General features: G+C 42.9%; 1 protein-coding gene across 2 annotated transcripts in view; it reads right to left on the minus strand.

Annotated features, from left to right (window-relative positions):
- The window catches only part of KCNH1 (potassium voltage-gated channel subfamily H member 1), a 384,330-nt gene that overhangs the window by 219,659 nt on the left and 138,843 nt on the right, over positions 1-25,828 (minus strand). For both annotated transcript variants that reach the window (XM_082701856.1, XM_082701857.1), the window contains exon 7: positions 4,003-4,432. In XM_082701856.1, the coding sequence (XP_082557982.1) occupies positions 4,003-4,432 (430 nt within the window). The remainder of the gene's footprint in view (positions 1-4,002; positions 4,433-25,828) is intronic.

The raw sequence follows: 25,828 nt of genomic DNA on the forward strand, positions 1-25,828 counted from the left end.
TTAGCAATTCAGGGTCCTTCTGATTCCATACAAATTTTAGGATTATTTGCTCCAGCTCTTTGAAAAATACCGGTGGAATTTTGATCGGAATGGCATTAAAAGTATAGATTGCTCTAGGCAGTATAGACATTTTAACAATGTCTATTCTTCCGATCCAAGAACATGGAATGGTCTTCCATCTTTTTGTGTCTTCTTCAATTTCTAAGAAATACTATTTTTAAAAAATATTTTATTTATTTGTTTGACAGAGAGAGATAGCAAGAGCAGGAACACAAGCAGGGGGAGTGGGAGAAGGAGAAGCAGGCTTCCCGCCAAGCAGGGAGCCCGATGTGGGGCTTGATCCCAGGACCCTTAGATCATGACCTGAGCTGAAGGCAGATGCTTAATGGCTGAGCCACCCAGCTGCCCCAAAAGAAATACTATTATCAACACATGTAAACCTCAATGCCAAGAAGAAAAATTCACAAAATACCATTACTTCAAAAAGCCCACTTAGCCTTTGTTTTCTCTGTTCTCCTTGAGGACTCCTGGGGCCTGACTGCTAGGGTGCCTGGCTAGGGAGAAGCATGACCCCTTGGCACAAAGGCAGGCTGTGGTTCATGCCCCACCACTCCCCTAGACCCCAGTTCTGGCATCAGCCCCCCCCCCACCCATGAGCACACAGTAAGGGTACAACTGTGCGCATGTGTACACACAGGCAATGCAGGATAGCTCCATAGCCCAGTATGACAACAGCAGTTGTCCCGAACAAAGGTTGCTTAGAATGTGTGTTTATGAGGATAATTGCCACCACATTACACAGAGTGCAATAACTTTCTTGTTAGCACAACCATTTGTCAGACATGTCACATGGAAAGTGGAACAGCTGTAACTGTAAGTGACAGATTGATGAAAAATAGCTGATTTCCAAGGCACCTGGTGCCCTGAGCCTGTATCCTAATCTTGTTCTTAAATTAAAACAACAACAACAACAAGCATACAAAACTTTCTACTGCAGGAACTCTTGACTTGTGAAAATGGACAGAGAGAATTTTCAGGGTGGTGTTGAGTCAGGGCCTCAGGCTGGCCGTCTGTGTTCTCAGACCATATGAACGCAGGTGGGCTCCACAGAAAGACCTGGCTTCTAATTCAGAGGAGCCTGGGTCCAAAGCCTGTCTCTCCTGCTTACCAGCCCTATGTTCTTGGGAAGGAAGTTACCTTTACTGGGTCCATTTCCTTACAAGCCGGTGATAATAATCTCTAAGCACAGAGTGATTCGGAGCAGCAGAATCCATGTATGGAGTGCTCGTCACAGCACCTGGCACATAATGAGTGTTTGGGAAATGGCGTTACAGTGCAGCAGGCTTGCCTACCTAAACGTCACACTTGGTTGCATAATGCAGAGGTGACTGCCTGTGTACTATTGCACTTTTTAAAAAGGAAATGAAAATATTATAAAGATCTGAGAAGGTAGATAAAAACGGTGATAATAATAATTTGAGGTTTTCCTGGAAGATTATACCCAGTAAGTCATGCTCTCCATAGAATAATGGTTTTGGAAAAACAAACTTTTTTTTTTAAGATTGTATTTATTTATTTGAGAGAGAGAGTGAGCACATGTGCACTTGCACGCATGAGTGGGGATGAGGCAGGGGGAGAAGGACAAGCAGACCCCACTGACGTGGGACTCAATCCCACGACCCTGCAGTCATGACTTGAGCCTAAATCAAGAGTTAGACACTCAACTGACTGAGCCACCCAGCCACCTGCACTTATCTTTATTATTTGCCACCTAAAACTATTCTTTTTCTTCTTTTCTTCCAAGTAAAAAGTTGCAAATAATTTACCTCATATCTGAAAGCCTTGAAGACCCCATGACATGGGGCCCGCTTCCTAAATGACCATTTGCAGCAAGTTTCCTGCAATGCATTTAATGAAGTATTTAGATTAACAAAATGTCTCCTCTCCCCGTCTTAGAGACAGAAATTGGGCTCAGAGCACAGCACATATGGCTGCTTATCTCATGCCCCATGGCTCACAAAAATGCTGTAAGCAGTACCTAGAAAACTAGTGCTGTTAAGGCTGAAATTGTCCTAGAAGAGCGAAGGTCTTAAATCCTTCTACACGACATGAGAAAGCACCTCAGGTTCTAATTAAGCTAAAGCAATTAGCCACCCACAGATACTTAACGCTGCTTCCCATGGACAGGCAATCATCTCTATTAAGACCCTTTTAAAAGAAGTAAATCCCAAGCTCCATCAGCACACACTTCCCACAAATCAATTAAACCTAGACACATGCAGTGACTACTCAGACCCGAGCTCTGTGCCTTGCAGAGAGGGCTCACATGAAGACCCATATCAGACACGATGAGCTGGTTACAGAAAAGGAGGAGGCAAGCAGCCAGTGGGACAACTGGGGGGTCATAAAACCCATTTGCAGAGGGGGTGCTGGATCCCTGGGAGGTTGGACAAAGTAAGGCAAACTGACACCTTAGGTTTCCTGATCTTGGAATTCCCTGGTTAATTTAACAATTGCTATCAACTCCACTCTGAGGGAGCACAAAGAACAGAACAGTCTCTGGTTGCTGTAACCAGAGCCCAGCTTCATTATGTGTGACCAGACTCCTGTCCACACTTGAGGCTTCATGGGAGGACTGCCCTCGCCCATGTTGCCATTTGTTGTTGAAGTACCAACAGGGTGCACTTGGCAGGTTCAAAGTGAGTCTGGGCCATTCAAATGCATATACTTTCCTCAGCACAGTAAGGTCCACTTCTCCCAAGGATTTTCTCCAGTGAAGATTTCTCAATGGTTTCTAGGCCAAGGCTGTTCCCAGACCCACCATTAGCAACGGCTACACAACAGTCCATGGGAAAGTGACAGATTTAAGCACCTTCCTCAAGAACTAAGGTTGTTCCCTCTCTCTCTCTCTGCATGCCTCTCCATCTACTTGTGATTTTTGTCAAATAAATAAATAAAATCTTTAAAAAAAAAAAAAAAAAAAAAAGAACTAAGGTTGTTTTTGTTTTTCAGTCCACTCGAGTCAATTCAATAACCCATTACTTCTGACCTGAACAGGAGCCTTTTTATCCTGTGTGGGTTTTGGGAGTGGGGGGTTGTTTTTTGGATTTGGGAAATTTCTTAATCATCAAGTAGACATCAAAAATGGGGGAGACAAACCATGAAAGACTGTGGACTCTGAGAAACGAACTGAGGGTTTTGGAGAGGAGGAGGGTGGGGGGTTGGGTGAGCCTGGTGGTGGCTATTAAGGAGGGCACATATTACATGGAGCACTGGGTGTGGTGTATAAACAATGAATTTTGGAACACACACCAAAAAATTAAATTAAATTTTTCTTAAAATGCATGAAAAATAAAAAATGCAATAAAAATATTCCTAGGAGCCACATATAAAAAATAAAAAAGAAACATGAAATTAATTATAATATCTTACTTAACCCACTTTATAAAAATATTGTTTTTTCATCATGTAATCAGTATAAAAGATAATTCATGAGATAGCTCACATTTTTTTCATACATGCTTTTTCTGGTACCACATGGGGCTGTGGAGGTCTAGAGCTATGTTCAATTTGACACAGAAAGACTCACAGTTCACTGTTCTATGAGCAAGTAGGTTACCAAGTTGTATAAATAACATGATCTTATTCTAACTTTATAAAAACCTGTGTCTATGTGGAAAGTAATCTGTAAGGGAGAGGCCCAAGGTAATAATAGTTATCTCTGATAGGCAGAATTATAGTTGGTCTCCATTTTACACTTCATGCTCTTTTGTATTTTCTAAATTTCTTTGCAGTAAACACCTTGCAGCAATGCTTTATCAGGGAAACCATAAATTCATCTTTTTTTTAAAAAGCCTTTCTTGTTTTAAGTTATTACATTGATCCTGATCCTGATCCTGCTAGCACTGGAGTTATTACCCTATTTCCAGCCAATGGAACAGACCTCCAAACAGTATGTCTCCTGCCCATCCCCCACCCAGCCCCAGCAACTGTCATACTTACAGCCAATCATCATGATGGCCACTGCAAAGATCTTCTCGATGTCTGTGGATGGGGCAATGTTGCCAAAGCCCACGCTGGTAAGGCTGGTCATAGTGAAATACAATGAGGAGATATAGACAGAATTCTTGCTGGGACCACCTTCCCACTTCCCTGAGCCAGACCCATTAAACTGGTAAGGGGTGCCAATGTCCATCGCCAGTTGGTAGAGCCAGCTGTTGTTGCGAATGGTCTTGGTGTCTTCATCAAAGATCTCGTAGTCCCCGATGCTGTACCAAATGCAGGCCATCCAATGAGCAGCTAGCCCAAACACACACACCAGCAAGACCAGCACGGCAGCTCCATACTCAATGTAGTGGTCCAGCTTACGGGCCACTCGCCCCAGACGAAGCAGCCGAACGACCTTCAGTGAGCTAAACAAGCTGCTGATGCCCTGGGAGAAGAAGAGTGGAGCATTAGGGCCAAGAACCAAAAATACTACTACCCCTTGCCTCCTCCCCACCTGGGCTGTTTGCTTCAGCATAGCACATTTCTGCAAGATGCAAGGTATGCAAGCCTTTAAAAAAATATTTTAAAACAAGTCACAATATTGAGAAATGCTCATACATCTTTGTATAGTTATGTACAATACAATTAGAATTTTATTCCAAGATATATGAAAGGGATATTTCTATTTACTTTTTTCTGCTTCCATTAAAAGGCAGATAACAAAACAAAAAAGACAAAATTAGAACTTTATTTCTAATTTATTCTAATTATTGTGATAAGAATACAAATATATGTGAGCATGTTTCATATTGTTACTATTTTATTTTTTTATTATTTTTTTTTAAGATTTTTTCTTTATTTATCTGACAGAGATCACAAGTAGGCAGAGAGGCAGGCAGAGAGAGAGGAGAAAGCAGGCTCCCTGCAGAGCAGAAAGCCCGATGTGGGGCTCAATCCCAGGACCCTGGGATCATGACCTGAGCCGAAGGCAGAGGCTTAACCCACTGAGCCACCCAGGTGCCCCTATTGTTACTATTTTAAAACAATTTTAAGGGTTATGTAATATTTCATACTAAGTAATATGAAATATTTTAAGAGCTGTAGGGTATTTATTTCATATTGTATAATATTTCATTCTAATTATACTATACATAATATGCAAGTATTATGTTTTAAAAAAATGGCTAGGAAACACATGAAGAGAAATGTAAAACACCGATAGTGGTTACCACTGCATTGTCAAGTTACAGAATTACAGGAAATTTTTTGGTTATATTTGTATAAATTTTTGTTGCACTTGAATAGATTTATTTAATTTCTATAATTGAAATTATTACTTTTATAGTTAGAAAAAACAAACACTTATTTTTAAAAAAAAGATAAAAATGAACTAAAGAAACAGCTGAGAAAATAAAGAACTAAGATTCTGTTTTCTCAGGAAAGTCGTAAATTCTTTGAAGCTACGTCACTCCTATCAAGCCAGGGATTATTACTCAGACACCATACATTAAACATAATCAGTCAAGGAATCTCAGAGCTAGAAGGAAGCTTCTGATTTCAGCTGGTCAAGCCTCCTGCCATCCTGCAGACCCTCCCAGGACAACAGTGGTACAGAAAAGAACATTAGAGTAGAAATCTAGAAAACAGGGTTTGAGATCCAAGCAAACCACTAACTTACTATGTAAGTTGGGGCAATTCGATAGCCTGTCTCATCTACATAATGAGGGAAGTGGACTAGAGGAAATGCTAACATCACAGAAGTCAGTGATGTCAGCATTCAGAACCACAAAATTCCTATTCCAAAGTGATTCCAAGGTGTAGGGAAGGGAGATTTCCATTAGTTGTTCTTACGTCAATTAACAAGCAAACAAGCACAAAAACAGAAATACTTCCTGGCACCAGAACTTCGGTCTCCTTCACACCCAGCAATAATCCAATGGCAGGATGATGCCCTTCACCAACTAGAATCAATCACTTTACACTATTCTAAACACTGGAGAGCTTCCAGGTCACTGCCCATGTCTCTTGTCCCCCATTCCCTTAATAAGAATCCCCAAGGGTCAGTTATGTTACAGACAGAAGGAAAATGTGTACCTGCTTTCTGACAAGCCTTTGTGAGAGACTCACCAAGGCTGCTTCCTCTTCCTGGGTACCCAGCTAAACTACATCTCCCAGCCTCTTCCCATCTGGGTGGGTCTCTGAGACCCTTCTCAGCAATGGCTATGAGACGAAATATGTGTCATTTCTAAGCCAAGGCAGGTAAAAGTGAATGTGCTTTCTCTTCCCCTTGGTATGCCTTCCAAATGAGTCTAGTAAGATCCTGAGGCCAAGTATTAAAGATGGGACATAGAGCATGGAAAAAGCCTGGGTCCCTAAAAGATTATGTGGATGGAACATCCTGTCCCCACCAATCAATGTGAATCATATTATGATGTGAATGAACACTAAAACCTCTGAAATAAGCCACTGAAAATTCAGGGAATATTTGGTGGAGTAGCTATTATTAGCCTTCCCTGAGATTCGAACACACAGACCCTATGTAGCATAGCCTTGTCAGTAAAGACTACAGATCATATAAATGGCTAACAGATACATAAAAAAATGCTCATCATCACTAGCCATCATGGAAATACAAATCAAAACCCCAAGGAGATACCACCTTACACCCGTTAGAATGGTAAAAATTAACAAGGCAGGAAACAACAAATGTTGGAGAGGATATAGAGAAAAGAGAACCCTCTTACACTGTTCGTGGGAATGCGAGTTCGTGCAGCCACTCTGGAAAACAATATGGACGTTCCTCAAGATGTTAAGAATAGAGTTACCCTACGACCCAGCAACTGCACTACTAGGTATTTACCCCAAAGATACAGATATAGTGAAAAGAAGGGCCACGTTCATAGCAGTGATGTCCACAATCACCAAACTGTGGAAAGAGCCAAGATGCCCTTCAACAGGGCACGAATGGATAAAGAAAATGTGGTTGATGTACACAGTGGAATATTACTCAGCCATCAGCAAGGATGAGTACCCACCATTTGCATCGACATGGATGGAACTTGAGGGGATTATGTTAAGTGAAGGAAGTCAAGCAGAGAAAGACAATTACATGGTTTCACTCATACATGGTACATAAACAATAGCAGGCAGAACAACAGGGGAAGGCAGGGAAATCCACATGGGGAGAAAATCAGAGAGGGAGATGAATCACGCGAGGCTACGGACCCCAAGAAACAATGTGGGGGTTTCAGAGGAGAGGAGTGTGGGAGGAGGGGGTAACAGGGTCCTGGCTATCGATGAGGGCACCTGCTGTGATGAGCACTGGGTTTTATACTTAACTAATGAATCACTGAACACCACATCAAAAACTCATTATGTACTCTACAGTAGCTAACTGAATATAATTTTTTTTAAAAGACCACAGATCAGGCTGCCACACAAATTATTTTTGTTAAGGTGAGGGTGGGGGAGGTGGGATTTATTGCACCTTTTAAAAAATAAAACAAATAAACAACATTTTTGTAGCCATAAAACTTAGAACAGAAATAATCACTTCTTGGGGTGCCTGGGTGGCTCATTGGGTTAGGCCTCTGCCTTTCGCTTGGGTCATGATCTCGGGTTCCTGGGATCGAGCCCCACATCAGGCTCTCTGCTCGGCGGAGAATCTGCTTCCCCCTCCCCTTGACTGCCTCTCTGCCTACTTGTGATCTCTGTCTTCCAACTAAATAAATAAATAACAGAAAGAAAGAAAGAAAGAAAGAAAGAAAGAAAGAAAGAAAGAAAGAAAGAAAGAAAGAAAGAAAGAAAGAGAAAGAATCACTTGTTGTCCAACATACACAAGCAAATAAATAACAGTGTATTCTTCAAGGCCAATGGACTACATCCCCAGGGTCAGCTTATCCAATCTGCTCACTCTGATGAAGTCCAGTATGGACTTGGCATGTCTGGTACTCCTCTCCTGTGTCCCCTCTCCTTCCATATGTTTTTCTTAAAAACCTGCCATACAGGAAATGCTAAGAAAACTCCCCCATATTAAGGTGCAAAAGACTGATGAGGGTAAATGAATATCCTCTCTATAGAGGATATCTGCATTTAAACAACCTCCAATAGTGGAATTAAAAGTACCCACAGCCTGGGTGAAGCAGATATTTTGGGAGGCAAAGGAGCCTTTCCGATGACTCAGAAATCAAACACATGTAAGCAACCACCTACTCTCCACCTGCTCATAAGGAGGTTCCTGAGATCATCCTCAAAGCAGTTCTACTCTGAAGCAGAACTTATTACCCAGGGCAAAACTGCCTCGTCATTTTTCCTCACTCATATTTAATTCAAAGCAACATCTAAGGAAAACCTACTACATACTCCTGTGCTAATGCCACAGGGAGGAAATTAAAATGATGCTGTCCTTGTCTTCTTGTTCACTGTTGTGGCACCAGTGTCTGGCATGGAGAAGAGTCTTGATAGGAAGAAAGAGAGAGGAAGCAAGAGCGTCATAACCAGGGAAAGAGGCAACATACTAGTGAAAGATACTTCCACCTAATGGTCATCGAACGTGACTGCTGAGAGGAAGCACAGACATCATTCCGTCCAGCCCTCTGAGTCCAGTGATGCCTTCCAGGAGCTCCATTCAGTTTCTCCTCGAACTCCCCCTTAACCACAACATCTCTAAGACCCCATTCTAGCTAGCATTCATGAACATGAGTCACTGGGCATCCATACCTTTCTTCCTCTGTTTCACCTGCACTTCATCCCTCTTCCCCTTTCCATCGCCTCCCAATGGCCACCCAACACATGCAACCAAGACCCACAGTCCTGCTGTCCTCCAGCCATACGCTCCAGATGTCTGGAGCATCTCACACAGGGGATGCACACTTGCACCTCTGTGCCTGCTCAGACGAGACCCAGCCTCCCCTCTCTAACCAGCTAGTACACTGTTATCCTTCAAGTCCGCCACTACCTCCACCCTAAAGCCTTTCATGACTACCCTGGAGTCACAACCAATCACTCACCCCTCGATGTGTCCATGGTATTCTGTGTCCACCACCAACTGAACACACTGCTTTGCACTACAGTTTTCCCAACTACAGTAGGTGCTACATCTTCCTGAAGACAGAAGCCATTTGCTACTCATTTGAAAAGCCTCCTGTATTGGGTTGAGCAGTGTCCCCTCCAAATTCATGTCTTTCTCAGAACCTCAGAATGTGACCTTATTTGGAAATGGGGTTGTTGTGGGTATAATTCGTTAAGATGGGGTCATACCTAATCCAGTATGATTAATGTCCTTATAGAAAGAGAAGAGCCAGACAGAGAGAGAGAAAACCAGGTGTTCTCTACCCATGCCAAGATTGAGGTGGGTGTGTCTTCAAGCCAAGGAATGTCAAGGATTACCAGCAAGAGTAGAAGCTAAGAGAAAGTCATGGAACAGATTCTCTCTTAGAGCCTTCAGGGAGAACATGGCCCTACAGACACTTTGACTTCGCATTTCTAGTTTACAGAACTGTGAGAGAATAAATTTCTATTCTATTAAGCCACCCAGTTTGGGGTAATTTGTCATAGCTGCCCTGGAAAACTAATATATCCACACAGGATCTAAAGCCAGCACCTTCTCAGAAAGGATCTAAATCATTTTCTAAACAGAATTGAAAGTGTGGATTATTAGAGAATTCTTTCTCATTTCAAGAAGCCTCTGGAACAACATAAAATAAGCACTTCTTCACTGTGTTATTTATCTGTGTACACTGATACCTATGACACAGTTTTAAATGAGTTCTCTCCTATTGCATTAACAGCTGGAATTCTAGTTACTTAAAATCATTTCAAGTTATTAATTTGCATTTTTTTCTTATTTGCCTGAAGTTCAGTAGATGAAATAAATAAACAAAATACTCCAATTTTTTTTTTTAATTTTAGTATGCTAAAAACATGACAGCACCATATGGTAGAGAATCACCATTTCTCCAGGGACTTCTTGTATCAGAAAACCTATCTCACATTCCAAATTGTCCCAGAAAGTTCTTTATCACAACCTTAAAATGATGAAGAACCAAGGCTTTTGAGATGAATCGATGTGGATGAAGGGATGATGTAGTGCTGGTGAGCCTCACCCCTGAGGCCAACAAGTGTGACTGCAAGGAAGCCATTCTAGATCCGCAGTCACCTCAGCTGCAGTAATACTGACGCCATTCAAATATTAATCCCCATTCAGATTCATGTTTATGTGAGCTATCAAATTTTACCTATTTGTCTGGACTACACATTAGTCATTTCCTTAACTTGGACTATACCTTACTTTCTCGGTCAGCCCAATTCATCAGGTTTTGGTTCATATTTTTTTTTTTCTGTCATATACATGGAGAGAACACTGTCACAGACTAAGGACAATGTGCTAATGAAAAAAAAAAACCATTGAGTCTTTCAGGTCCTTGAACAGTCCAACCTCACATGATTCCTCTTCGCCAACATTCTCTTGCAGCTAAAGGCCTTCTTCACATGCTTCGCTGTGAAGCCTCTAGAACCCATCTTCACGTGTCAAGAAATTCCCAGCCTCAACATCCTCCTGGATTGTTCCCACCATCTTCTTCCATTAGCTGAAGCCAGTTCTCCCTGAGCACTCTGCTTTTCCCCCTGTTTCTCCCATACATCCCGGAGGTAGGAGCAGGGAGTTTTCGCTCTCCACACTTCTTTCCAAAAAAGAGCGTGTTAGCACTCAAAAAAAAAAAAAAAAAAAAAAAAAAACCAACCCTTCCTTTAAGATTCGTGCCAACCAGCAAAAAAAAACACCTCCTCATTATGGCCATCTGATTATTGACGACTAACAACTGTTTAATGCTTACAAATATGCCAAAATTTAACTAATCCTTCACTAATTATCTCACTTATCAACTTCTTCCTTTCATCCTTTAAAATCTTTGCACCTGGCTTCCCAGCCCATTTTCTTCTATCAGCATGGGAACATTCAACATCCATGAGGAAAACTCATTCAACACTCCTGCCTCTCTATTCCCAGTGACCTTAACCCCCTCTCCATGTCTTGAGTTTGGTCATCATTGGAAACCACTCCCTCTCTGACATCTTACACACCATTTGACACAGTAATTACACGTTTCCAGTTCTCCACTCTCTCCTCTATCCCCACCCAACCCAGTCTACTTTGGCTTATTTTTTTTTTTAAGGTTTTATTTATTTATTTGACAGAGAGAGATCACAGTAGGTAGAGAGGCAGGCAGAGAGAGAGGAGGAAGCAGGCTCCCTGCTGAGCAGAGAGCCTGATGCGGGACTCGATCCCAAGACCCTGAGATCATGACCTGAGCCGAAGGCAGCGGCTTAACCCACTGAGCCACCCAGGCGCCCCGGCTTACTTTTTTTTTTCTTTAATTTTTTTAAATTTTTTTTCTTTAATTTTTTTAAAATTTTTTTCTTTAATTTTTTTTTACTATGTTATGTTAGTCACTATATAGTACCTCATTAGTTTTTGATGTAGTGGCTTCTTTTTGATGTATTTTCTTTTCCAGCCATTGACTCTCCAGATTTCACTTCCTTTCCCATCTAACCACACCCTGTTACGTCACTTCCAGTACTCTCTCCTTACCAACCAACAACTTGTCTCCTCGCCCTCCTGCCAAACTCAGCATTACATGGGATCCAATAGCAGGGACCCAGCTCTCAATTCCATTCTCAGGTGGGTCCCTGGATGCTTCTCACCCATCCTTTTTCTCTTCCTTGAACAATGCTTTCTCTCCTTCACAGCGATAGATATTCCAAATCTTCACTACTCTTTTCAGGATCCCACCTGACCCATGCCATTCTCATTCTCAGCCAACATTACCTCCTAACTCACAGAGGAAGTAGAGGTCGTTAGTATCAACTCTCCCTCTATACCCCACCTCCACAAATACAAGTATGTGCATTTGCACAATTCTTCCACCCACTCACGGACATCACTCCGTCACTATCCACCCTCCTCTCACTTCTCTATGTCTTCAAACCTCCCTCTCAGGAACTAATTTCTCTTAGACTATAATCACACTGCTGTTTCAAGATCTATGCAACTTTCCAGATATATCAACTCTCCTCCTCTTCTTAATATTCCTTCCTCAAACCATAACCAACACATAATGGCTCAATTTCCTCATTTCCCATTCATATATCAACCCACTGCATTCAGATGTCCATTCCCACCACTCCCCAGAATCTACTATCTCTGAGGTCACCAACTGCCTTCTAATTGCTACACTTTTGGCATTTGATACATGCAATGGACATTTAACATCCTTTAACATCCTTTAAGACCACACTGCACAAAAACGGTCTACCCCTTTCCTTGTCATCTACATCCACAAGGAATCACCACCCTACAAAGTAGAACTTGTTTCCCACCCCAGAAACTGAAAATAACCACAAATCTTTCTCCAACCCTCGCTGCAGCTAACGTGTGAGCACATGACCTAGAATCCACCATCAGAGACACACACCCCAACGCTGAAGAGCATCTACTGGAGAAACTGAGCATGACCCTTTTTGCAAGAGCATGGCCGCATCACCTAGTTCACACAGGCAGCAGGTAGTTGTTCCAGAATCAGTGCCCAGGCTCCAGTGATCGTGGCATCAACTCTGCACACGTTCAGGAGCAGCAGTGGCTTATTTACAGGACTAGATTGCAATATAATCTTGCCCAAAAGCCTCCAAATATTTTCCTGGTCTTTCCAAACCTTCTCCGAGTACCTAATGCCCTTTTAATAAACTTTTTCTGATAGTTGCCAGACTCGAACACTAACTACTACAACATGTGGCATGCACTGTCCTCCTTTGGTTCCCATAATAACTCCTTCTAATTATTCCTGATTAGATATTTAATATTAGATATTTAATGATTGTTTTTGGCCTTTTTCTCTTCTCCATATACCCCTTTCCTTGTCATCTACATCCATTAATGTGGCTGCATCCACCATATCTATAAATTAATAACCTACAAATACATCTTTTCAAACTAGATATTTCTCCCAACTTTAAGACCCCTATGAGCTTGACAATGGCCTATCCCATGAGTTCCTGAGTTTGGCACATGTAACCTTCAGCCCATCTCCTACTCCCCAGTGTGGAAAATGTGCTCTAGGTCTATAGTCTTCCACTTCCACAAGTTTGTATAGCCAACAGAATGATGACACTAGGTGTATATGCCATGTATATGACAACTCAGTTGGCTATACAAACTTTTCTTAATAGGGCATTCTTCTAAGAAAAGTGACAATAAGGTGTATCAGGGGACGCCTGGGTGGCTCAGTGGGTTAAGCCGCTGCCTTCGGCTCAGGTCATGATCTCAGGGTCCTGGGATCGAGTCCCACATCGGGCTCTCTGCTCAGCAGGGAGCCTGCTTCCTTCTCTCTCTCTCTCTGCCTGCCTCTCAGTGTACTTGTAATTTCTCTCTGTCAAATAAATAAATAAAATCTTTAAAAAAAAAAAAAAAAAAAAAGGTGTATCAGTATTCCAATGCCTAATTTTGGATAAAAACAGAAAACAAGTAAATTTTCTTGTCTATGCATATAATATCTCTAGAAGTATAGATAAGATACTAAAACACTGACTGTCCCAGGGAAAGAGATTCTTTACTGTATCTACCCTTTTGAATGTTGTTTCTTGTGAATTACTATTTTTCCAATTTTTAAAAAATCAAGTTACAAATATAAATTTAAAAATGTGACACAATCCTGCTTAGAACCACTCAATGGTTCCCATCGCCTTCTAGATAAAATTCCATTCCTTTAGCAAACAAAATCCTTTGCAATTTGGTCCCCAACAGCCTCGTCTCTCACTGCCTCTCTCCCAGGCATATCCTGCTTTTGTCATATCAAATCACTTGTGGTTCAACAATCACACTGTGTCTTTATGCCTTTGCATATGCTGTTCCCTCTGCCTCAAAAGACTATTTCCCTGGTTGTCTGCCTGTAAAACCCTTACCCATCCTTAAAAACATTTCTCAACACCCCAATGGCGGGAAAAGTCACATATCTTCAGCAAGTATACAAGCATTTTGCCTTTTAAAATAAGTATTAGAGGGACGCCTGGGTGGCTCAGTTGGTTAAGCAGCTGCCTTCGGCTCAGGTCATGATCCCAGCGTCCTGGGATCGAGTCCCACATCGGGCTCCTTGCTCCGCAGGGAGCCTGCTTCTCCCTCTGACTCTGCCTTCCACTCTGTCTGCCTGTGCTCACTTTCGCTCGCGCTCTCTCTCTGACAAATAAATAAAATCTTAAAAAAAAAAAAAAAAAAAAACACTTTAAAATAAGTATTAGAGGGGATGTCTGGGTAGCTCAGTTGGTTAAGTGTCTGTCTCTAGCTCAGGTCATGATCAGGGGTCCTGGGATTGATTCCTGCATTGGGCACTTTGCTCACCAATAGCCTGCTTCTCCCTCTCACTCTGCCCTTCTTTCCTGCTCGTGCTCACTCTTTCTGACAAATAAATAAAATCTTTTTTTTAAAAATAGGGGCACCTGGGTGGCTCACTGGGTTAAAGCCTCTGCCTTCAGCTCAGGTCATGATCTCAGGGTCCTGGGATAGAGCCCCACATCCAGCTCTCTGCTCAGCAGGTAGCCTGCTTCCCCCCTCTCTCTGCCTGCCTCGCTGCCTACTTGTGATCTCTTCTCTCTGTCAAATAACTAACTAAATAAATAAATCTTTAAAAAAATATATGAAGTAAGAGCACCTTGGTGGCTCAGTGGGTTAAGCCTCTGCCTTCAGCTCAGGTCATGATTCCAGGGTCTTGGGATGGAGCCCCGCACGGGGCTCTCTGCTCAGCAGGGAGCCAGCTTCCTCTCTCTCTCTGCCTGCTTCTCTGCCTACTTGTGATCTCTGTCAAATAAATAAATAAAATCTTTTTTCAAAATTTTAAAAATTAAATAAAATAAAGTAAGTAATAGAATGGGAGCCACCTGGGTGGCTCACTCAGTTAAGTGTCCAGCTCTTGACTTCAACTGAGGTCATGATCTCAGAGTCATTAGATCAAGCCCCACGTCAGGCTGCCTGCCAGCATGGGGCTTAAGATTCTCTCCCTCTCCCTCTGCCCCTCTTCCACTGTTCTCTCTTCCACTAACTTAAAAAATAATAATAATAATAATAATAAATAAAATGAAGTAAGTATTAGTAAGTATCACAGTGAATTCAAACTTACTCCAATAATAGTACTACTCTCCCATCTGAATTTCAATCTGCTTTCTCAACATGTAGAGAAAGGAATGTAGTTACGGTAGCACCCTCAAAATTGTGACTCAGAGGTCACTCAGAGAAAAAGAATTTCTCTGTGTGGCTATGATGCTTAATTTTATGTCTCAACATGACTGGGACACAGGGTGTCCACACATTTGGCTAAACATTATTCTGGGTGTGTCTGGGAGGATGTATTTGGATTGAGATTAACAACTGAATCCACAGACTGAATAGAACAAAATTGCTGAGGCGAGTGTGGCTGAGCCTCCTCCAATCCACTAGCGGCCTGAATAAAACAGAAAGGAGAATAAGGAAGAATTCACCTCTCTGCCTGACTGTTTTCAAGCTGGGACCTCGGTCTCCCACACTCAGATTAGAATTTATGCCACCACCTCTCCTGGGTCTCTAGCTTGAAGGTGGCAGATAATGGGACTTCTCAGCCTCCATAATTATTGGCAGTGTTAATGGAAAGGCCAAGAATGGCAAGTCTAAGACTCACACAGAGTCATCTCTCTGTGATGTCTCTCCCTGACACCCACAAATTTCAAAATGCCGTCCAGATCCCCATGACTGGTCCTTGATTCATTCTTTCAACAAACACTTATGGAGCACTTTAATATGGGGCACGCATGATTTCTAGCACTGATGACAGATCAGGGGCAAACAAGACCCAAATCCTCATTCTTCTGGAGCTTTCTTTTAATTGGGAAAGATAGACAATAAATAGGATAAATAAGTAAAATGAATGGTATGAGACAAAAAGATGAAAAATTAAGCAGGAAAATGAATATAAAAAGTAACAGGAAGAGGGGGTGATGTTCAGCATTCAACAGGATTGTGAAGGAACACATCCCTGAGATCTTGGCATTTAAATAAAAGCCCAGTGGAGATGAGAACGTGGACCCAAGAGTATCTAAAAGAAGCATGTGGCAGACACAGCAATCAGCAAGTACAAATGTCCTGAGGCAGGAATGTCACAATGTTTTTTTTAATTAAATTTATTTATTTCCAGCATAATAGTATTCATTATTTTTTCACCACACCCAGTGCTCCATGCAATCCGTGCCCTCTATAATACCCACCACCTGGTTCCTCAACCTCCCACCCCCCCCACCACTTCAAACCCCTCAGATTGTTTTTCAGAGTCCATAGTCTTTCATGATTCACCTCCCCTTCCAATTTCCCCCAACTCCCTTCTCCTCTCTAACTCCCCTTGTCCTCCATGCTATTTGTTATGCTCCACAAATAAGTGAAACCATATGATAATTGATTTTATATTAGGCTGACACAGCCCCTTGAGGTCACAAAATGCACCTTTAGTAAGAGTAATAATTAGCATTTGTTGAGTACTAAGGACTTTACAAGGATTACCTCACTTAATCCTCTGAACCTTGGGAGGTAAATATATTATCCACCCAACCCTCCGATAAAGAAACTGACGTTTTCATTTGTGCAGTATCGCGCAGGTAGAAAGTGGTGGACCTAGAATTTGAACCCTGATCAACTGACTCCCCAGTGTACGTCCTTAACTCCTTGCTCTAATTCCCCACCATTAAAGTTCCAGCTCCTTTCCATTGTTCAATACATGTTTATTGAGTGGAAACCTACACTGATGCTCACAAGGAGAACTTGTGACCACTGCAAATAGTGGTCTGGCATGAGGATTTACTACTTTATTAACAGAGCTTGGTTTGTTTGCGGTCTTTAAAACAGAGATGACTTCAAGAATAAAAGTTCCGGGGCACCTGGGTGGCTCAGTGGGTTAAAGCCTCTGCCTTCGGCTCTGGTCATGATCCTGGGGTCCTGGGATCGAGCCCCGTGTCGGGCTTTCTGCTCATCAGGGAACCTGCTTCCTCCTCTCTCTCTCTATCTGCCTGCCTCTCTGCCTACTTGTGATCTGTCTGTCAAATAAATAAATATAATCTTAAAAAATAAATAAATAAAATTTCCACGATGATCTCACCACTCTGAAAACTGCAGATCCATTTCAACTACCTAATACAATAAATTGGCTTACCAGATCTTATTGGAAGTTATTCACTGAAGTTTAAGCACAATTGGCTTCCCTTCCATTGTTTCCACATTATACTTTCAGCTTATTGATTTCAATGCCATGATCATTTCCTAAAAACCTGTGCAGGAAGACACAGCCTAGAGCTACCAGGCTTACAAAAATAAACATGCAGTGCCCCGCCCTCGAGATGCCTACCTCAGGCCACAGAGAAAACACAGCCTGTCAGTGACAGGAGCAGCAGCAAACGCAAGTCAGCTGCCACCATCAAGGCTGAATTCCCACGAGGCCAGGGGCTGTACATAAAGGGAACTGTTTTCTACCTCACTTAACAGGTCTATTGACCATATTCAGGAGGAGGATGTGGTTGCTGAGTTTAAGGGGGGCTTCATAACCAGGAATGGGACACCCTGCAACCCTGCCTTTGTTTAATCTGGTAATGTATCCAAAGGACACATCTGCAGACACCACAGAAAACAATCACTGAAGGAAGTTTAGAGCCATCCACTTTCCTTCTGTTGACAATTCAAACCTTGAAATAAACCATGTATTCAGTTGCAATATTAAAGCCTCACTCAGGCTCTTTCTCTTTCTGGTGGCACCAAAAATTGAAATCTATCCCTGGGCAAATAAAAATCCTAGGTCTATAGAATAGAGAATCTGGTTTTGTCAAGCCGCATCTTTGTCTTTCACAGAATCCTCATCTCAGTTTCCTTTCTTCCATGGAAGTGTAATTAATCTAAATCACCTAGATTGTACATTCTCTCATACCCAAAGAAACAATAAATACATGTTGTGCTTACAGCTATAACATTTCTGCAGAATTAGCTATGCCCTTAATTTGCTTTAAGCTAATCTGACCGTCTGGTATAGGTTAAAATCCCAGTGAGTTTCGTGAGGGCTGTGTACGTAAGACTTTTCAGCACTGGGGCCCAAGGAAGGCTTCAGTCCACTTATCACTGCTTGGCCAGAGCTCTTGGTACCAAGCAGGGCTGACATTACAAAAGTCTCACCTCACTAAGAAGCATGTGAGCACGCAGCTCAGACCTTCTGACCACATGTGATAACACTCTCTATTTAATGATGAGGGAGGTGGAGATCCATCCCTACGCAATCTAATTTGGCTTTAAAAAACACACTCCCGGGGCGCCTGGGTGGCTCAGTGGGTTAAGCCTCTGCCTTCGGCTCAGGTCATGGTCCCAGAGTCCTGAGATCGAGCCCCGCATCGGGCTCTCTGCTGAGCTGGAAGCCTGCTTCCCCCTCTCTCTCTGCCTGCCTCTCCGCCTACTTGTGATCTCTGTCTGTTAAATAAATTTAAAAAAAAAAAAAAATTAAAAAAAAAAAAAAAAAAAAAAAAAAAAACACTCCCGGGGCACCTGGGTGGCTCAGTGGGTTGAGCCGCTGCCTTCGGCTCAGGTCTTGATCTCAGGGTCCTGGGATCGAGTCCCGCATCGGGCTTTCTGCTCAGCAGGGAGCCTGCTTCCCCCCCACCCCTCTGCCTGCCTCTCTGCCTACTTGTTGTCTCTGTCATGTAAATAAATAAAATCTTTAAAAAAAATACACTCCCTCCATCCTCAGACACGATCCACTTTTAGCTTCATCGTCACCCAAAATTAAGCTTCTAATCAGAAGGTGAAGCCCCCAGATGCTATACAGGAGCCCCCCAAATGTGTTGCCTTAAGACAAGCTCCAGGAATCTGTGGTGTGGCCTTGAGGCCTCTATAGGGGTTGTGAGGAGGGAAGGCTCTACCAGCTGGTTTGGATGTGTGAAGAGTTCCCCAGAAGGCGCCTGGGGGGCTCAGTCATTAAGCATCCCAGGGTCCTGGGATCAAGCCCCTCATCAGGCTCCCTTCTCAGCAGGAAGCTTGCTTCTCTCTCTCCAACCTTCCCTGCTTGTATTTCTTCTCTTGTTGTGTCTCTCTCTGTCAAATAAATAATATGATCTTAAAATCTTAATTTAAAAAAAAAAAGAGTTACCTAGAATCTGAGGAACCTGGTATAGTGAGCTGCAGGCCAGCAGCCCAGCCTCCTAGGTTGTACCTGTGAGAGCCGGTGTGGGTACAAAGTATCCACAGTGCTCAAGGACTAGGTCATGGCACTGGACAAACAAATATCTGGGGGCAAAGCAGTCTCAGGACAAGAGTGAGACAAGCCACAGGGCACACTTCTGGCAGACCACAGAGGACGTCAAAGCAGAGTCCCTGGAGCAAGCTGTGGGGGTGGGCTTAGCCCCAGGACATGGTGTGTGACTGACACAGTGAGTACTGAGAAAGGGACAGGGAGAAACTAGACTCTTGGGCAGACCGAGTGACCGCAACTTAAGGGACCCGTAGGTTAAAGGCAATAAGGAGCCCCTTCAGCTAGAAGTACCAGGGCTTCGCCTCTACTATTATTCATGGTTTTAACTCTGCTTCATCTTCACAAATAGATTTTTTTTTTTTAAAGATTTTATGTATTTATTTGACAGAGAGAAATCACAAGTAGATGGAGAGGCAGGCAGAGAGAGAGAGGGAAGCAGGCTTCCTGCCGAGCAGAGAGCCCGATGCGGGACTCGATCCCAGGACTCTGAGATCATGACCTGAGCCGAAAGCAGCGGCTTAACCCACTGAGCCACCCAGGCACCCTTCACAAATAGATTTAAAGCCCTCAAGGGCACTTGTTTCTTGCAGCCTCAGCAGTGAACAGTGACGGGACCGCTAATCATTCTAGAGTCTCATTCTGTGAGGCAACCGACAAACACAGATTTCTACTCTCCTGCCATCTGGCCTTCTGAGGATAAGTCTCTGCAGGAAGGTTCTAAGGAAAAGTTATGGTTCCTTTAAGAGGCTTCTGGTAAATAAAGAGTTCTAAACTTTCTGGAAACCGATGGAAGTAAGAATAGTCACCATTTTGTGTAGTTAAAATAATCAATAGTGGGGCATCTGGGTGGCTCAGTGGGTTAAAGCCTATGCCTTCAGCTCAGGTCATGATCCCAGGGTCCTGGGATCAAGCCCTACATCAACTCTCTGCTCAGTGGGGAGCCTGCTTCCTCTTCTCTCTCTGCCTGCTTCCTTCTCTCTCTGTCTGCTTCTCTGCCTACTTGTTATCTCCTTCTGACAATTATAAAAAATAAAATCTTTTTTAAAAAATGACCTCAGAATCTCTGTCTGCCTATTTATGATCTCTCTCTCTCTCTCTCTGTGTCAAATAAATAAATAAATAACCTTAATAAAAATAATTTTTAAAAATAATCAGTAGCTACAACATTTGAGACTGAGAGAAGCCACAGAGAAAAGAAATTGTCTTCTCCTTAAGGAGAAAAAAAAAGGCCACCATGAAAAATCCCATGCACACCCAAAGCCACGTGTGCATCTCAGGCATCCAGCAAGGCCTTTGCCTCTGGTACGTTTCTTACTACCTCCGTGACCCGACTTGGCCACCGAACCTCTCTGAGCTTCACTTCCTCACCTGTCAAGTGGGGAAAATGCACCTACCAGGGTTAATGTTCACAAAAGTATGTTATTTGGGAGGGGGGTCACCTTGGTCTTCTTCAGCCGAGAGAGAAAGAGAGAGAGTCAGAGTCACAAAGGGGAGAAACTGTCTGCCCTCAGTAAAAAGAAGAGAAAAGATATGAAATGTCAGAAAGAAGTCACCTCTAGGATGAATTAAGAGGGAAAATAATGGCCCCTCCCTGAAAAGTCAAGAACAGCCAGTTAAGGACATTTGGCCAAACTTGCCACGTGAGGGAAAGGAGAACAGGCGGGGGCCTTGTGCCTCAGGACACGCAGAGCCCCAGGCTCACCTGACAAGGATACCTGTGAAAATAACAGAATACAATCTATAAATCTAGGTATTTGTACTTCTAAACTCAATTTAAAAGATCCAGCACTCTCTACCATGATCAGAAATTATGAAAATTACAAACATGTCACTTACAAGTTTATTTTAATGGAAAAGTTAGATGCAGACCCAGACCTGTCAGCCACATCCCACAAAGTAACAGGAAACAATCACAGCTGTAATTTACTAACCACTTGCAACAGGGCACAGAATCCTAACTCTTAGTCTTTTACGCATCAACCTGCTTAACTCCTCTTAACTTTTCTGAAGGATAAATAAGACAATTCTCTCCATTTTTTTGGAGTGTTTGGGTTTTTTATGAACTAACTGATGGACAAGCAGCCATGGAAGTTGATGTGTGTTGACTGCAATCAGAATTTTAAAAACAAGTTACATGCAACTAATGAATCATTGAATGCCACATCAAAAACTTCTGATGTGCTATATGCGCCATCTAACCAGACATAACAAAAAATAAAAATAAAATAAATAAAATTGTTTAAGACTGATTATTTATCAATTAATTAAATACAAGCAATGCGATCAAACTCTTCCATGGCTGTTCCAAAGACATAAACCTACTATTCTCCTCCACTCAGAAGTCCTCTGCCAAAGCCAGGTTGACCATAATAGGAGAAACTGATGGTTCCCAGCTTCTCTTCAAGCAGTGAGTAGGCTGTGGGGGTCTATAGAGCAAGCGGCAGAATGAAAAAGTGAGAAACAAAAGCAGTGCTAGGATAAAGACATGATGTTCCTTCCAGTGCCTAAAGATTAATGCCTGCAAAAAGCTTGGACTCAACCCTGCTGCATTTGGACAGACTAAGGATTCTGGACTCTCACAAGGTGACCTGTACGTAGGCAGGATAGCTTCCAAGGACTACCCAGGGCAGCCCCTCGTGTGCATTCACCAGGACTCCATCACTGTGGGTTTCCCACGTATAACAATTTCAGTCACAGCAAGCTGGCTCCAGCTCTTTCCATGCTGCTATTATGCAAATCAATTCACCTCAGATGTGAAACAAAATGGGCATTTAGAGATTCCCAAGATTCTCAGTCCCACTGCAGATGAGGCCTCTAAGAACCAGGAGGGGTAAGAGGCTGACCCAAAGGCCAGGGGCCAAGGTGTAGCCACTCCCGAGGGCATTCCACTGACTCACTGAACTATGGGGCTATAGCAAATTAATTTATGGGGATGTCTTTCAGAGAGTTAAAATCAAAAGACATACAAATGAATGCTGCTGGCAGTGGTGGTATTACACACAAATGATTATTTTAAAGACATGATGCCTTTACAGACAGTAATTTAAATCCCCTCCTGGTGGTACCAGGACACAATCCTATCTTTGTACAGAACAGAGCTCTCAGCTGCAAAGCCCTCCAAGGCAAGCAGACAGAGCTGCAGTTCCCCAGACCACAAAGCAGATGGCCAAAGGAGGCTGCCAAGGGGTGGGACTGTGGAATGGCCCAGATGTCAATGGAGGGCTGAGGACATGAGCCTCGGCTCAGGAGTCCTGGCCATCACAGAACTCTGGGTCAGAAGGTGACCCCAGGGATCATGGAGCTGCTACTGTCTTTAGGGCTTGTCCAAGTAATAACAAGAATTTCAATCTTTCTTATGGATGAATAATATTCCATTGTGCATAATACTCCACTTTTTTCCAGTTTAATCGAGACATAATTGATATTCAGCACTGATTTTACAGCACTGTATAAGTCAAATCAGCATGATACTTTGGTATCATGACCACATTAAGTTTAGTTAATATCCATCATCTTATACAGATTAAAAAAATTTTTTTTGACTTGTGATACAAACTCTTAGCATTTACTCCCTTAGCAACTTTCCTATCCATCATACAGTCCTGTTAGAATCCTAGCACTTACTATCTTATTACTAGAAGTCTGTGCCTTTTGACCACTTCCCACCCATTTCCCCTCTCCCCACGCCCACTTCTGTAACCACAAATCTGATCTCTTTTTCTATGAGTTTGGGTTTTTACACCTTTTTTAAAATTCCACATGTAAGTGATATCAGAAAATACTTATTTTTCTCTACCTGACTTATTTCAGGTACTTATCATAATGCCCAAGGTCCATCTATGTTGTCACAAGTGACAAGATACCCTGTTCTTTTTTAAAAAAAAAAATTTATTTATTTATTTGACAGAGAGAGATCACAAGTAGGCAGAAAGGCAAGCAGAGAGAGAGAGGAGGAAGCAGGCTCCCCACTGAGCAGAGAGCCTGATACAGGGCTTGATCCCAAAACACTGAGACCCTGACCTGAGCTCAACCTATTGAGCCACACAGGTGCCCCTCCCTGTTCTTTTTATAGCTGAATCTCTGAACACTGAGGTTGTTTCCATGTCTTGAGTGTCATAAACAATGTTACTATCATCAAGGGTGCAGGTTATCTTTCTAAGTTAGTATTTTCATTTCCTCTGGATAGACAGCCAGGAGAGCAATTGTGGGATCATAGGGTGGTTCTATTTTTAATTTTTTGAGGAACCTCCATACTGCTTTCCATAGTGGTTCCACCAGTTTTATACCACCTTCTGATTACCCATTTCCCCACGGATGGACACTTGAGACATTTCCACTGAGCCATGGTGAATAATATTGGTACGAATCAGTGCGCAAATATCTGTTTTGAGTCCTTAAGCTTTGCAACAGTTTTGAAAGATATTTATTTGAGAGAGAGAGAGAGAGAGAGAACTCATTCAAGCAGGGGGAGGAGCAGAGGGAGAGGGAAACGTGGACTCCATGCTGAGCAGAGTCTGATGAGGGGCTCGATCCAACGACCCTGAGCCAAAATCAAGAGTCAGACGCTCAACTGACTGGCCCACCCAGACTCCCCAAGGATGCAATAATTTAAAAACTTTTTTGTTTTTAACAAATAATTGCACAGCATTGAGCACGTGCGAGGCACTCATGTTATACACATGAGCTCATTTAATTCTTATGACTCCTATAAGGTAGGAACCACGATTATTCCCATTTTTCAGAGGAGAAACTGAGACACAGAGGGGCTAAGTAACTTGCACCAGATTACAAAGTGAGCTAAGTTGTCCCAGCTGGATACAAGCCAGGCCGTCTGGCTCAGGATCGCTAGTAAGGCAGGACAGGGACAAGAAGAGCAACAGCTACATGCCAAATGGGCCTTCCGACGACTTCTGCTCAGAAGGAGAGCCGAAGTCCTCACAGTGGTCACGAGGCCCGTATCTCCTGCACTGCTCTCTCTCTCTCTCTCCTACTTCAGGACATATCCAACCTCATTTCCCACCATTGCCCACTCCTTCTCTCCCTCCCCCTAAGTCACACAGAACTTTTGTTGTTCCTCAGGCATGTCGGATAGGCACACATCTCAGAGCTTCTGCACCTGCTTTCCCTCTGCCCAGGACTCCAGTACCCCAAGATCCCTAATACCCCTCATACTCCAGGGGCTGTTTACCCAATGCTACCCTCTCAAACAAGACTTTCTCTAAGCCCCCAGCAAAATCACAATGCCTAACCCAATAAACCCACCGTCTCCGCCTTCCCTGTTTCATTTTTCTCTGGAGCATTTATCAGATTTAACATATGGGAAGCTTTACCTTTTGTGTGTTGACTGTCCCATGTCCTAGAATATAAACCCCAAGCTGAAGGGCACCATTGTACCCTCAGCACCTAGAACACTGGAGCAGACCCTCTATAATGACTCATTGAATGGAGGAATACTGAGCATCCACCTGGCACTTAACAGTTTACAAAGCTCTTCCATGAGTATGATCCCACTTGTTGTTCATAAAATAACTGAAAATGTTTTGGTTCAATCATAACCATGAAGGCCAGGCTTTCCATGTCTCACCAGTCTGGGAACAAATTTCTGGTGGCCTGAGGTGTGGATTGCACTTTCCGGGGGGGAGTTAGGGAACCAAAGGCCAGAAAATAGCCAGAGGATACCCAGTCCAATCCTAGAAGCCTGGAAGCACCCCAGCCTGCCTTGTGGAGGGCAAGAAGCCTTGCATGTCCCTAACAAAAGCCTGGAGACAACACTGTGTCTCCAAATCAGAAATCCTTCTCCATGGCTTCACTCTGGGACAAAACTAGGGCACTGTCTTGTGAGGCAGAGAAACACCGAGAGACTCCTGGTTTTAGAAACTCCTGTATTACTCATCCAGCTTCAGATGCAAAAACAAATTGTGCCACTTTCTTGGCAGCATCAGCCACAGCCCGAAGACAGATCTCACAATAAACAGGGAGCAGTGTATCCCCAGATTTGTGTCTTATACTCCACCTTGACTCTTCCCATTCACCTGTCCCAAACTTCTACTTACAGACTATAAAAACCAGCTCAAGCAATAGCTCTTCAAAGAAACCTGGTCTGCAGTGGTCTCTTCCTCCACCTCACCCAACCTACCCCCATTCAAGAATTAATCTCTTCTCACTGAATTCCTCATTTTGTACCATTATTATACATTCATCGCACCCTACCTCTGACAAAGTTTTTGCTGTGTATCTTGATCTTTTACTACATACAGAATCCCTTTCTAAGCAAAAGAGTGTGATTCTTACTTCTTGGTATGCCCCTGGCATCCAATGCACCCCTAGTACATAGCAGGCACATAGTATTTGATTCTGGAATGAACAAATGATCAGCTATTGACAAGAATGTGACAAGCATTGGCTAACACTCCACCCTTATCCCCAGACTTAGAATTCTCTAAGAACCACTTCTCCAGGACTCCCTGACTGTGACCTACATGTTTCTGTCATCTTATACTTTTTTCATCAAATTACTTTCCTATACAAAACCCATCTGTTGGTATTGTAAACTG

The sequence above is a fragment of the Mustela nivalis genome (genome assembly GCF_964662115.1).
Source record: "Mustela nivalis genome assembly, chromosome: 16".
In the NCBI taxonomy this organism is placed as follows: domain Eukaryota; kingdom Metazoa; phylum Chordata; class Mammalia; order Carnivora; family Mustelidae; genus Mustela; species Mustela nivalis.